At 40.9% G+C, this 15,726-nt stretch overlaps 1 protein-coding gene across 2 annotated transcripts in view; it reads left to right on the forward strand.

Moving 5' to 3' along the window:
* The window catches only part of cdh23 (cadherin-related 23), a gene marked incomplete at both ends in the record, with an annotated part of 270,347 nt that extends 258,808 nt beyond the window's left edge, over positions 1-11,539 (forward strand). Inside the window, 9 exons of one of the 2 annotated variants that reach the window (XM_080782539.1) lie at positions 2,004-2,101; positions 3,110-3,230; positions 3,837-3,916; positions 4,038-4,078; positions 4,203-4,263; positions 4,931-5,060; positions 5,413-5,532; positions 8,737-8,847; positions 11,186-11,539. In XM_080782539.1, coding sequence (XP_080638665.1) covers positions 2,004-2,101; positions 3,110-3,230; positions 3,837-3,916; positions 4,038-4,078; positions 4,203-4,263; positions 4,931-5,060; positions 5,413-5,532; positions 8,737-8,847; positions 11,186-11,539 — 1,116 coding nt within the window. The remainder of the gene's footprint in view (positions 1-2,003; positions 2,102-3,109; positions 3,231-3,836; positions 3,917-4,037; positions 4,079-4,202; positions 4,264-4,930; positions 5,061-5,412; positions 5,533-8,736; positions 8,848-11,185) is intronic. The other variant, XM_080782540.1, reaches the window with a different exon arrangement.
* Positions 11,540-15,726: the final 4,187 nt, after the last annotated feature.

Consider the following 15,726-nt stretch of genomic DNA (forward strand, 5'->3'; position numbering starts at 1 on the left):
CCCCCGCCCCGCCCCCTCCCGACCCCCAATATAAATTGACTGCTACAATAACCTAAATAATAGAGACAATACACCATAAATAAATACTGAAACCAGATATAATCATTATGGAAGGTGTATGCATGTATACTGTGTACTATATGTAAACTCTTCATTTCCATTTTCCGGCCATTCAGTTGCAAAAAATAAATAAAAATAAAAATAAAATATATTTTTTAAACTATTTGGGGACCCCCCAAAATAATTTTCCGACCCCCCGAGGGGTCGCGACCCATGGGTTGAGAACCCCTGGTTTACATGACACAGACAGACGCGTAGCAAAGCTTGTGGTTTATTTCTAACCTATAATGTTTTCAGATACATATTTTAGCGTGATGAATACGTTTAACAAGTAATGCACTGTCTGGATGTCATCTTGAATGAGTTTAAAAACAGAATAGTTCTGTAATCAAAACCAGCTGTGTTGGAGGAACAGGTGAATGAAATCAAGCTTCATTTTTATTCGTGCAGGACTCGACACATCATCACACAGCACGTTTTCATTCAAAGGAAGTAATTATATGGACTTTGGCATACCGATACCGGTAGATAGACTGTTAGGTATGCCCATATGATGACCACACGGATATGCTCTGAAAGTGTGGAAAACATATTTTGTCTTTCAGTGTGTTTTAGTCCAGTGGTGGAAAAAAAATTAATCGATTGTTTTACTAGTAAAAGCATCAATACTGCAATATAGAAATACTCTGTTACAAGTGAAAGTCTGTTTGAATTGACTTGAGTAAAAGTACTAAATATTGGCATCAAAATGTACTTAAAGTACCAACATTAGAAAGTAGCCTACCGGTATTCGTTATGCAGAATGTCTCATTTCAAGTTTTCAAATGTATACAAATATTTTGAAAATAGCAGATCTACAAGCTCGATGCCTCACATCGCGACACATTGTGAGCTTGTAGATCTGCTATTTTCAAATGGCCGAAATGTATATAGCACTGAAGTGGTTAATGTATGTTTTGTAATAATAATCAAAATCTGCTACTATAACGTTTTTAAATAATTGTAGTGGAGTAAAAGTACAACATTTGGATCCGTGATGCAGTGGAGTAGAAGTATTGGAAATTGGAAATACTCAAGTAAAATAGAAATACCTCAAAATTGTATGTAAGTACAGTACTTAAGTAAATGTACTTACAGTAGTTACTTTCTACCACTGGATAGAAACAATAGCAAGCGATGAGACGCAACCAGATCCTTTTCTTGGTTGAATCGTGCAGTGCAACCTAAACGCGTGTACCGTTTATAAGTTGGACCGTGCCTCACTGAGGAAGCATGTTGAACACTGGATTCATTTCATTAAGTGTCTTCCCTTTGCGGGGGAAAACAACATTGTCTCCTGTGTAATTTGGTTGATCTGCTTGACCTCCACCACTGACACACACAGGTCTTAATAAAGGCGAGGGTTCATTGGGTGTTAATGAGCCTGTTGTCCCAACAGGTTGCCACTTACTTGTTTGACCTCTCTTAATCTCTTTTTTATATTTTGAATAGCGTGGCCGTGTGCATGCGTGCGTGCGTGCGTATCCAGAGCTAAACCGTTGGACGACCTATGATGGTAAATTCCTTGTACACGCTGTCATCAGGCCAAAGGCATAGCTCGTAGGATATTTTTCAACGTTAACACGGAATGGAAGTCAATGCTGGGGCTCGGATTGGGCTGAAAAACCTTTGCGTCAAACATACATTACGTGCCATATTTGTAGTCATACGTCACATACCGTATTATGTGGTATACACGCCATAGATGACTGACTGCAGGCTAGCCACATCAAGTCCAAGATCCACATGGGAGCCATGCAGTTTCTAGTTGTTGTTGTTTTTTTTAACTGCGTGGCTCTGCAAGGGGCTAGCCGTCTGTGTGGCTTTCTGTCTATCCCAGTTCCACATTTCCACGTGGATCAATTGAAACCCAACTGATTTCTTCCTTTTCTTCTTTCCTTTAGTTCCACGTGGACAAGAAGGGGAGGGTGAATTTCTCGCAGACGGACGTGCTGATCCATGTGGTTGACAAGCAGACGGACCGCATCATGGACGTTGAAAAGTATACACTCATTTGAGTTTCTCTACAGCAGTGGTTCCCAAACCTTTTCATGTCAAGGAACTCCAAATTGACACTCATTAGCCCGTGGACCCCCCATTTGCAAACATATGCCAAGGACCCCCATAAGAGAAGATGTTTACGGCTCTAGCAGTGATTCTCCACCATTTAAATTTCAAGAACCCCCAGTTTGACATGCATTAGTCTACAGACTCCCATTTAATGGCATTTCTATCTCTGGGACCCCAATTTATTTTGTCAAATCAATGTTAATTTAACTCTGAGAGTGTACAAATTGCTAGGGTCCATTTGGTTCCATTTGTACACCATTTGTACACTCAGTTACAGACCCATAATGGTCCATTTGGTTCCAAACTATCATTTAGCTGAGGACCCCCTGGAACTCCCTCAAGTTCGGTTCGGTACATGCTTGGTCCCGAGGTTCGGGACCCACCCCTACCCAAGACTAGAAAATATGTTTTTGTCGTTGGATAAGATTTTGTCCACAATTCCATGCTGTATTGACGTGGTACCACGACAAAAATAACAATTAATAATAACAATTGAACATGTTCTAGTAATGCAGATGTTTAACAATAATTTACCTCTTGAGAGCGTAAAATGAAACCAAATGGCCCCATAAGGGTCCATTTGGTTTCATTTTACGCTCTCAAGAGTTAACCCATTTAGGACTGAGGCCGATTCTAAAAACGGCTTCTAAATACTGACCGAGTTTTCTGACAAAACTCTGACAAAAAAAATTGTATTAAAAAAATTCAAAAATGTTATGTTTCTATACTGTACATACCAACAACAAGAACGCCTAAAGGGGTTCCCGTCGTGAAGGGGGAAAAATACCAAAAGGGGCTCCCATCTTATCTAGAATGGGTATAGGGTTACCAAATCTCCATCATTTAGCTGGGGACGTACCGCCTGGCACCCCCCCTCAAGGACCACTTTGTCGCCATGACGTGACGTGTATATATATACCGTATGTGTTTTTTCCGGCAGGGTAATCCAGATGATCGATGAGAATCAGGAGCAGCTCAGGAACCTCTTCAGGAACTACAACGTCATGGACGTCCAGCCTGCCGTCAGTGGCAAAGTGCCCGAGGATCCGTCCACGCTGCAGGTCTGTGTGTAGCGCCGAGGGCCTGCGTTTTGTTATCCCGCCAGCCAGGCCAAATAAAGCAAGCAAGGGGGATTATTTTTTCGCCCCAGTTTTGTTTGCAGCATCTGTCTGTGAGTCTGTGTCCTGTGAGTCTGGGCTAATCTCGCAAACCCCTGCACCGATCACACATATTGTGTAAATATTTAACGGGATTAGCCCGTTTGCCTGGGACCCAAACGAGTGAAACTTTACCATCTACAAGCACACAACGTGGCGCGAAGTGAGCTTTATAGATCATATATTTTTGTTACTTCTTAATTATATTTTTATTCATGGGATTTCTTAGATTTGTTGGTTTTACAATGTATGCATTCTTTTACCTTTTTTAAATAAAAAAAAACGAAATCTTTTTTTATATATATATATATTTTTAATGTAGCAAAAGAAAATGGTGTTTTTACTCTGGTCGTGGCCCATAAAAATGGTTCTGTGACACCACAAATGGGTGATGACTAGATGGACTACCACCAGGCCTTGCAGATATGCATTGCACAGAGTGCACCTTCCTATTGATATCTTATCTTTAGGTAAGCTAAAGCTCCATGCTCTCTCTCTCTCTCTTCTCAGATGGTCATAATTATCCTGGCTGTGCTGCTGTGCTTGGCTGGTATATTGTTTGCCCTGATGAACTGGCATTATCGCAGAGTGTAAGACTCTTCATTTTCAATAATACCACACGTCATTCTGTAACGTAGCCTCAATAATTGTATTATATGTTTTAAATGTTTTTCGTGTATCACTTCATGACTTCTCTGTTTCCTGTGGCAGGCACAAGAGGAAGCTGAAGGCGATTGTGGCTGGGTCTACAGGTGAGAGCTGGGCAACAATGAAGGGTACATTCACTTCCAGCAGTTAACAGTGAGATGTGGCAAGATGTCTAGGGCTGTATTTCTATTTTCTAACGGGTCTATCTTTCTGTCCTCTGCCATTCAGGGAACCAGGGCCTCATGGACATCCTAGATATGCCCAACACCAACAAGTACTCCTTTGAGGGGTGAGCTTACATTTTTGCCTTATTGTGGGTGTTTATTTGTTTATTTCTATCATTTCGTTCTGCTGTTATGCAAGGAGATATTTATTTTGTGCCCATACGGTATTGGTCAGTAGTGTTACATTTAACTCGCAACAGGCTATATGGTGTATTGTGATGGTTTGTTTATGGTCTCATGTTTTGTTTCCTCTATATTTAACCTATCGAACATTTGTGTTTAAGTTCACCTTAACTTTTGTTGTGGATTTCACCTGGACCTACAGTCTGTAGCTTGAGATTTCATATCCATGGTATGGGGTTCTATTTCACCACACCCAGTACTGCACGAATACGATTAATCTGAAAAAGATTGTGATTTAGAATCAGACTCCTATGCGATCTCATTACTTAATTTGAGCAAGAATCGTGCAGCATTAGTTGGCTGTCCAGTTCATTTTAGCTACACTTATGTTAAGAGAGTAATGTTCAGCAACAGACTAAAGACAATATTTTCATGTAAAAAAAAAAGAGAATCGTGATCTCAATTCTTGTGGGGGAAATTTAGATTCACATTTGATCCTAAATCGTGCAGCACTACTACAATCCAATCCATATGATAGGTTTGGTAAGTGAGTCTCAATGGCAGCTATAGGGTATATATATATATATGCGCGTCTCTGTGTGTGCGCAGAGCTAACCCGGTGTGGCTGGACCCGTTCTGCCGCAACCTGGAGCTGGCTGCCCAGGCCGACCATGAGGACGACCTGCCTGAGAACCTGAGTGAGATCACAGACCTGTGGAACAGCCCGGCACGCACTCATGTCAGTACCGCTGCACCTGGAACAAAACATTTTGAGATAGGTTTTTCTGAAAACTGTCATGATTTAGAAGACTTTTGTAGAATCTGGTCTCAGTCCTAAATTCTCACGGGTTTGGCCTCTCAGTCACCCCAATATATCATTGCATTTTGATTTTGGTGTGTGTGTGTGTGTGTGTGTGTGTGTGTGTGTGTGTGTGTGTGTGTGTGTGTGTGTGTGTGTGTGTGTGTGTGTGTGTGTGTGTGTGTGTGTGTGTGTGTGTGTGTGTGTGTGTGTGTGTGTGTGTGTGCGTGTGCGTGTGCGCGCGTGGGTCTGTGTGTAGATGTTCCATTGATTGTGTGTGTGTTATTTACAGGGGACATTTGGCAGGGAGCCTCAAGCTAAGCCTGAGGATGACCGCTATTTAAGAGCAGCCATTCAGGAGTACGACAACATCGCCAAGTTGGGTCAGATCATGAGGGAGGGGCCTATTAAGGTGAGAGACTACTTCATCCAGGGGTACCCATATGGAAAAAAAATTACTAAATTTGTATATGTTTTACATGAAACTTGTAGTTAATATATATGACAGTCAAAGCAGATATAAGATCCATAGTATTTTTTTGTAAAGTGAAACTTATATAATTTTGTCATTTATAGGAACTATATAAAACAGTCAAAGCACATATAAGAGCCATAGTATTTTTTTGTAAAGTGAAACTTATATAATTTTGTCATTTATAGGAACTATATAAAACAGTCAAAGCACATATAAGAGCCATAGTATTTTTTTGTAAAGTGAAACTTATATAATTTTGTCATTTATATGAACTATATAAAACAGTCAAAGCACATATAAGATCCATAGTATTTTTTTGTAAAGTGAAACTTATATAATTTTGTCATTTATAGGAACTATATAAAACAGTCAAAGCACATATAAGAGCCATAGTATTTTTTTGTAAAGTGAAACTTATATAATTTTGTCATTTATAGGAACTATATAAAACAGTCAAAGCACATATAAGAGCCATAGTATTTTTTTGTAAAGTGAAACTTATATAATTTTGTCATTTATAGGAACTATATAAAACAGTCAAAGCACATATAAGAGCCATAATACGTTTTTGTAAAGTGAAACTTATATAATTTTGTCATTTATAGGAACTATATAAAACAGTCAAAGCACATATAAGAGCCATAGTAAGTTTTTGTAAAGTGAAACTTATATAATTTCGTCATTTATAGGAACTATATATAACAGTCAAAGCACATATAAGAGCCATAGTAAGTTTTTGTAAAGTGAAACCTATATAATTTTGTAACTTATAAGACCTATATGTGACGGTAAATCCACATACAATATTATTAGTAAATTAGTATAAATTGAAATACATATGAACTTATAAATAATTACTGCAGTAAATCCACATACAAAATCCTTAGTAATTGTGTGTTGTCAAACTTGTAGAGTTGGGCAAACATCAGTGAAACCAAAATCTGATAGGATATTGTATAGAAACCATACAATACAGGCCATGTATGTCACAGAGACATCCAAATTAAACAAAACCTAATCTTACAATGAAATAACATGAGATGACAAAATAATGAGTTGTATTCCCTTTTACATTTTATGACTCCTACATTATTTAAGATCCCCCCACCCAGTGCCCCCCCCCCAGCCAATGTCCTCCCCAGCCAGTGACCCCCCAGTGTGACACCCCCCACCCAGTGCCCCCCAGCCAGTGTCCCCCCAGTGTGATGCCCCCCCCCCCCCCCCCAGCCAGTGTCCTCCCCAGCCAGTGTCCCCCCAGTGTGACACAAGCCCCCAGTGTCCTCCCCAGCCAGTGTCCCCCCTGCAGTGTGACACAAGGCCCCAGTGCCCCCCCAACCAGTGCCCCCCCTGCCAGTGCCCCCCCAGCCAGTGTCACCACCATTGTCCCCCCATGTACCTCCCAATGCATTTTATTTTATACTGCTATGGTAACTTATAAGAATCTTCTAAAAAAAACAAAAAACATAAAGAGAGCATATCAAACACTTCACATATGTCAGGATGTGTCTGGGTAGCTCAGTCGGTAGAGCTCTCGCCTTAAGACCACAAGTTTGTGGGTTCGATCCTGGGCACTGGCAACTCAGCGTATGAGTAGCACAGCTTGGGTGCGGCAAGTGATGCGGGAAGAATTGGGAGTTGATGGTATAGTAGGTGTGGTGCTCTATCTCAGCAACCATCTCCCAGGGGTCTATAGTGCATATGTTTTTTATACCTATCATACACTTCACATATAAAAACTTATATATAGTCATAGATAAAACATATGTTTTTTTTATAACTATAAGGTATAATGTATTGGCTGACATATAACAATGTTATAAAAATCATATAAAAGAAGCATACTTTTCTTGTAAATTAAATGGTTACAAACTATAAAATACATACTATAATTGTATTTTTTTTATATATGGAAAGGATATATCTCATATAATTTAAAACTACAAACATTGTATGGAACATGTAAGGAAAATACAGTTTGCCATGTACTTACCTCATAGATCACATACATGTTGTTTACTTGATTCATACATGATTCACTTTATTGTCTTATATGAGGATTGTATGAAAGGTGCCACTTTCAAGAGTTCACATATAAAATCTAGTATGTACTTTACATGACATACATGTAAATGACATACATAAAAAATGTAAATACTTACTATTGGAGGCAACAGGACAACATATATGTTTCTTCTACTTTTTTTTCCATATGGGTATAAACTCAATGAGTGTGTTAGCATGCATACAGTCCATCTTACCCTGATTAAGTGTAATTTAAATTTTGAAATGGTCATGCATTATTTATATTGCATGTAAACCTGAGGTGGTTATTTCAATATGTTTTATTTATTTGGAAATGTAGCCTGCTGTAGTCTGATTTATTTCAGGTACTTGTGCAAATGTGTAAATATGTAGCTGTAAGACATCAACTTCACCATATCTGATGTTTTACGGTAAACCCAGATTATGTTATCTCACAAATTCTATATGGATGTACTGTAACAAAAACACATTTCTATTACATCTAATATAATCTGATTATTCCCAGTAATCAGGGTATTTACCTGGCTATGCAAGTGGAATCTTTCTTGTGCAAAATCTACACAGCTTCAAACAGCTGTGAGCAAATTGCTGGTATAATTTCAGGCGACAGTGTTTTTGAGGCTATACAAATGGCTGACCAGCCGTTTGTACACTACAGCGATCAAAGCTAAACGCAGAACTTGGTTTTGGTCGCAATTAACCCTCCATTTTGCCTGCACGAACCTGCATGTAAATGTAAATGCAGTCACTGAAATTCAAACTCAAATGTATCATTCTGTCCATTTTTCACAAAATATACAGTATGGGAAACGATGTCAGATGGATGATCCTTCCAACTTATCCACTATGTCATGAAAGTGGGAAATCTGCTATTTTCAGCAAGTGTAAAATCAGCCATTACAATGGCATCAAGGGCCTCAAGGCCCACCAAAATACATTTTAGTCGACTAAATCAACTGTAGATTTAGTCGACTAAAGTCTTATGACAAAACATTCCAGGTGACTAAAATGTGACTAAAAACGAAATGAAAACTATTCAAGAGACCAATCTAAATTGGCTGTCAATAATCAACACTGCATAACTGCCGTCCTCGTCAGGGCTCCCTGCTCAAGGTGGTCCTGGATGACTACCTGAGGTTGAAAAAGCTCTTTGCAGAAAGACTGGTCACCAAATCCACCAGCATGGGAGACCACTCATCCATGACCGAGGTGGGCTTTCACTAGAGCGGCAGGACTTCTTCACCTGCTGCTGCTGCTGCTGTGTGCTGTTCCAGTTTCCCGCCACTGGAGGGCGATCTTATTTCACACTTTTTTCCCCCCCTCTGCAGCTTGATGTGCAATTCTCTTTACTTCTTGGGCATTGCTGGCTTTAAACTATGGTGGCCTGGAAGTGCAGAACATTATAACGGTCACTAAACCAATTACAGCATCACAGAAAAAACTGTTTCGTCAAACTGAAAACACTCAATGCAAGACCAACATAATAGTGTTGCATACAGCCTTAATAATAATGGAGAAAGAAATAGGATCTGATGATTATGTGTGCCCACATAAACACGCCACCTCTTCCAGTCCCCCTTTCTCTCTCTCAGTCTGTCTGTCTGTCTGTCTGTCTGTCTGTCTGTCTGTCTGTCTCTGTCTCTGTCTCTGTCTCTGTCTCTGTCTCTGTCTCTGTCTCTGTCTCTTCCTCCCTCCCTCCCATTTAAACTGTAGTTTTCTCATTATGATGTCATAAGATGTCCTGTAATACCCTTCATGGGGCTTCCACCCAGTAGTAACCATAACACAAACATCAACAGACAGGTAATAGTTATAATATATATATATGATATTATACACAGTTTTAAACCGAAAACATTCCTTCTGGTCTGTTTGTCGCTGGTCTGTTTGTTGGTAATGCTGCCACTAAGACACTTAGTAATGTTTTCGTTCAGGACATGATTTGGAAAGTGTCCGTTTTGTCATCTCAGCAGTTCCATGGTGTTAAAATAGCATGTGTGCTTCTTTCCCTGTGTTCCTTCTTCTCCAATCCATTTCCTTCCATTTTTGTAGTCATCACAGAGTTCGTATCTTGTACGGCTGTGAGGTTTGTAGTCCTTGGTTTTGCATGGTTGCTGCTGCAGTGATCTCTCTTCTATCGTTTCGATCTGCTTCACAAAAAGTCCTTCACACACGGTAATACATCAAATACGGTACCCTGGTACATCATCGTACCAGGGTTATAATGTTCTATAGACCTAGATACTCAAATAGGCCTAATTGAATACACACACAAAAAGTAATACAATATTCTATTTTATAGTGACGAATATTTCTACAGTATATCTACTCTTTCCGTTTTCTGAAATGTTGTTTTCTGATTTGCTTAATATCCTTTTGTGGATTTACCAATTTGTTTAGTGAAAGGCTAAGTTTTGCTCTTCCTGACCACAGTGTGCATCAGACCTGGGTCAAATAGCACTGTGAACAGTTCTATTGTGAGTAGAGTAGCTGATGCCCCTTGCATCTTTATTGTGACATACTGCATACTGTAGATTCTACAGTATACAGTATGTCACCATTGTGTGACTGATTATCAGCAGAAACTATAAGTGAGAATTCAGGTATAAAATATAGTTTATCTGTGATTGTCAACTTACTTTACATCTGAACTATTATTTTCTATAGGGAAGAAAGTGTTCAACTACTATTTGAGCCAGGTGTGACCCCCACAGCCTAATTTATACACTGACATGTTCTTGTTGGCAAGCAACATCGTCATGCAATGGAGTATAAATTAACATTTTGTGCCCATGGATTCTTTCAGAATAGAGATGTAGAGTGCCCGGCGTTTTTTGGACGATTCAAAAAATATATATATTTGTATTTTGGCACTACACTGGGTACATAATACAGATGTCTGGAGACGTCCTGGGCATGATTAACCAGTGGTGGACAAAGTACTCAACCCTATACTACTTGGGTCAATGAATAGATACTTCTGGTCAAATATTACTCAAAGTTGCTCAGTCAAATTTGAACTTGACTTAAAAAAATACAAAATAAAATAAAGCCATGCTACACTACGTAAAAAAACATACACATATTTACAAAAGTACATATTAGGATGTAGTACATTTTCTTTTTCATATCAAAGCATTGTTGTATTGAAATTTTGAAACTTTCCAAAGGGCCCCCCCCCTTTGGAAAGTTTCAAAATTTCAATACAACAATGTATGTATGTATGCATGATAAATATATGGGAAATAGCGGATTAACAAGCTCAAAACATGGGAATACCCAATAAAGTAGGCCTACAGATGGAAAAAAAGAAAAGTACTTAAATGCATGCAGTACTGAAGTAAATGTCCACCACTGAGCTTAACCCACTGTAGACTCACTTGCTCTTCCGTCTGCACTTCTGGTTCACTTTGTTTCAGTGACTCACCTCCAGACTTGACTCTCTTCCCAGCTGTACTGCTCCTCAATACAGTATACTTATATAATACAGCATAGCGTGTCCAGATCACCTGTGTCAAACACTAATTGAACTCCCCCATCCCGACAGCTGATCCAGAGTGACATGGACGAGGACGAGGACGAGCGCCTGGGGATGGGCGGCGGCGGGGGCCGCGGAACGCTTCGCTTCAAGCACAAGCTGCCCGTGGAGCTGAGGGGCCCCGACGGCGTGCACGTGGTCCACGGCAGCACGGGCACGCTCCTGAGCTCGGGCGACGTCAACAGCCTGCCGGAGGACGACCAGCGGGCCCTGGGCCGCTCCCTGGAGGCGCTGGACGGCGGCGACGGCCTGTACGGCGAGCGCAACGCTCGCACCGAGTCGGCCAAGTCCACGCCGATGCACCGCACCAAGGACGGAGGAGACGGCCAGTCACAGACGCCCCTGGAAATCACAGAGTTATGACTAGCCGAGGCCTCGCTGGTCTGAGAACAGTCACCGCTATAGTGTAGTGTGTGTGTCCGTGTGCTGCCCCCCCCACACACACACTGATATCATGATAGGTCCTTGTGGCCTGCTTTCAAACCCCACCGCAAAAGCAAACAAAGGCGGCCCTACTAGTAGTAGTAGGGATCCCGCGGGACAGGGCATTTTCACCTTCTAACACAGCCTGGAAACCAATTCTGCCAGCTGACTCGGTATACCATGCTGGTCTGATCATTAGACTGCGGTGCGGATCCACACCTCCCAGGTTCGAATCGCTTCTGCTGCCGCCACTACATTTTCCAACAACCGCCGACTTATTTTTTGGTCCGATTTACGTTTTAGACCGCAACGGAAGGGGCGCCGTCTCTAGCGAACTTGAGCCACAAGAGACACCATGAGCGCGCCCAAGCACGCAAGTTGTCGTGTTGCCATGTTGCACGCGTGTTGCGAAGTTCGCTAGAGCTGACTCAGCCCTGTTTGAGTTGCAACCCGATAGGCACAGAATAGTAAATCATTACCCCCCCCCCCCCCCCCCCAAGGCAATGACAACACAGAGTCATATTTCCCACCACGGAGCAAAGCCGGGCATGCAGTGCTGTCCTTCTGGAATAGAGGCACATCTAGCTGTCTCTCACTCAAGACGGCACGCCTCCATTTGCTTTTGCGGTGGGATTTGAATGCAGGTGTCCTTGTGCCGCCACCCACACTGATATCCTTGATAGGGAGACATGGCTGGGGGGGGGGGGGGGGGAGTAGAAGTGGAGTGTGTGTAGTCTAGGAGGGAATCTCAAGAAGCAACCTCAACAAGTCAGTGTGGGATGGTGTACCGTACAACTCATTGGTTGTCATACTTTATATTTTCACAGAACTGTGAAAACGTACAAATGGTGCCAAATGGACCCTTGACGGGGAGGTTACGCATTTCAAGAGAATAGGTTCCTTAAAACAACCTCAAATGATGGAAAATCATAAACAGGCCCTTGTCTGCAATATAGACAAGATTACCAAGACTTCCGTAATGTTTGCGCAAATAACAAATGACAGACTATCGCTTCTGATGGGAGAAGCGTGTTAAACCATAATCTAAAGACTGTATGATCCCATGCTCTTTTTAAGTCCTATAGGTGGACTGCATACACTCACAAACACAAATGCACACACCCAAAAGACGAAGCTACATGCACTCAGACCAGCGAACGGCCGTCAATGTGACCATAGAAAATTACCCAATTCTTTATCATGTTTCTTTTTTACCCATGTTTAAAAGTTCAATCAGTGTTGATTGGGGTTGGGAGGGGGGGACGGGGTGGACGGACACACACACACACACACACACACACACACACACACACACACACACACACACACACACACACACACACACACACACACACACACACACACACACACATGGAGATCAGATAAATCAAGTTTAAATATAGACAAGAGCACTTTGATATGTCTCTCGGTAATGACCATGAGAGTATTCACCCTTCACGAGAATAGGGTGTTTTGCGTATTCAATTTGAATATCGTTTAGTGATGTCATCACTGCTGAAGAGGAGACTTTGTTGGACGAAAAATAATGGTACAAGAAAATAAATTCCAGCCTGCAGGGCAGTAATGAACGTTGTTTTACCGGCCCAGCTCACAAACTCCAGGATGGAATGAGCCAAATATGGACATATAGCTCTAGACCATTTACTGTTACTTGAAAGAAGTTCTTGTATAAAGAGTATGGACCATGACTATCACGGAGCCACAGCAAAAACAAAACCTTATTACATTTTATGAGACATTTCATATTGAAGGCAGTGATGCAATGCCTTATTATGGACTTGATGATTTAGTGTAGTCTTGAGAATATGTGGAATATTGAAGAAAATAAAAAGAAAGTACAAAATATCCCAATTCTGGGAAGCATAAGATGGCATTGTGCCCATGGACCGACTTTACACTGCCACAAGAGGGAGTAAAAGAGTATAAGCTCAAAATGAGCAATGTTTGCTTTATTTTTTTATTTTATAGGAAATATTACAGAGAAAATGTGATGGAACTTAAAAAGAGTTATTTTTTAAAGAAAAAATGCTGGCTTACCAAAATGGGTAGAGAACAGTTGTGGATGTCTGGAGTAATAGGAGTATATGTGTACATTGTGCTACGATGGCATTTGTTGTCCGTTTTCCTTTGTATAGCAACTTGCACCGTTTCCAATGCGTGGTGTGTTTTTACTATTATTTTTATACATCCATTTTGTACGTTTTTATTGTTTGTTTTTTGTCATTTATTGTCACCAGCCCTGAGATTCATGTTGGGAAATGTTGAATGATCTGTGATAATAAAATAAATATGCAACGGCTTTTGACCGAAATTGGTGAAATCACTGTAACCCGATTTGGAAATGACAATGTCACCCGGCTATACTCGACACAAGCAGATACTCTGTGATAAGAAGCTGGGAGCCAAGCAGTGCTGGAAAGTTAAGTAACTAAGTACATTTACGCAAGTCCTGTGTTACATTATATCTGTATCCCTTTTAATAAATCCAACAGTACCCTAACCTGCATGTGCTCTCTTACTCATGCTCAGGCCCGGCCCCTGGGCGCGTTCCTCGGGGTCTGGATGTTCCGAGGACCCCCCGGAACAGGGAACGTTCCTGTGTGTCGACACACTGTGGGAAATTGCGGAAATGGTAATTGCGGAAATTGTGGAAATGGAAATTGTGGAAATGGAAATTGCGGAAATTGCGAAAATGGAAATTGCGGAAATTGCGGAATTTGCGAAATTGCGGATTTTTTTTTTCCATTTTTTCATTTTTTTCAAATCCTCAAAAATGATGAAAAACGGCGCGCTATAGTATGCCGTACGATATGGGCTATAGCCCATGGTCCAAAATGATGAGAAACGAGGATAACTTTTTTTTTCAAAATTTCTAAAAACATGGGCTATAACCCATCGTTTTTGTCATTTCGTCATTTTTTTTCAAATCTTCAGAAATGATGAAAAACTGCGCGCTATAGTATGCCGTACGATATGGGCTATAGCCCATGGTCCAAAATGATGAGAAACGAGGATAACTTATTTTTTCAAAATTTCAAAAAACATGGGCTATAACCCATCGTTTTTGTCATTTCGTCATTTTTTAAAAAATCTTCAGAAATGATGAAAAACTGTGCGCTATAGTATGCCGTACGATATGGGCTATAGCCCATGGTCCAAAATGATGAGAAACGAGGCTAACTTTTTTTTTCAAAATTTCAAAAAACATGGGCTATAACCCATCGTTTTTGTCATTTCGTCATTTTTTTTCAAATCCTCAAAAATGATTTTTTTTTGTCATTTCGGAAATTATCTCAGGATCTCAGGTCAGAATGGGTTAATCAGACCAGTGTGTGTCCAGTGGAAAACCTCGTATGAATCTGATCTCAGGTCAGAATGGGTTAAATGTGATCAGAGATTTATATCTATATCAAACAAAACCTCGTATATTGCTCATTGCTGTGATCATGTTGTACCCAATCATTATACCTTTGGCTTATTTCTGTCTTTGCGTCTCGTCCTCTTTAGACAGTCCTTGGGTGCAACTTCCCATTGACAGCCCATTCATTTAAACAGAAAAGTCCTATCTAATAATATTAAACGATGTAAGTGTGTAGTTTGTGTAAGCCTACCACCTGTTTTGAATTTGCACATAATGCAGGAGGCAGAAGGAGGTTTCTTTACTGAGTGCTTCCAAACTCAGACACAAAAAATAATCATCTTGCTGGCAAGATATGGCAGCCTTTATCCAAGGTGCTTTACATACATTAAATTCACCCATTCACACACACACATTCTTAGACCAATTGTGGCGGACGCCATGCAAGGCACCAACCAGCACATCGGGAGCAATTTGGGGTTCAGTGTCTTGCTCAAGGACACTTCCACATGTTAGACAGGAGGAGGAGCCGGGATTCGAACCGCCGACCCATGAGGGATCATTGGACGACCTGCTCTACCTCCTGAGCCACACAGCCGCTCAGGAGGTAGAGCTTTGAGACGCAGTCAGTGTTTCCAGGGAGCCAACATGTTTTCATTTATTTTTAATAATAGAGAGCAGGTGAAACTATGTTTAAAGTAGTTTGTCATGGACAGACTGGGAAACCGTTTTGCTGCCATCTAGTGTT

The sequence above is a fragment of the Protomyctophum bolini genome, assembly GCF_963924005.1.
Source record: "Protomyctophum bolini genome assembly, chromosome: 14".
In the NCBI taxonomy this organism is placed as follows: domain Eukaryota; kingdom Metazoa; phylum Chordata; class Actinopteri; order Myctophiformes; family Myctophidae; genus Protomyctophum; species Protomyctophum bolini.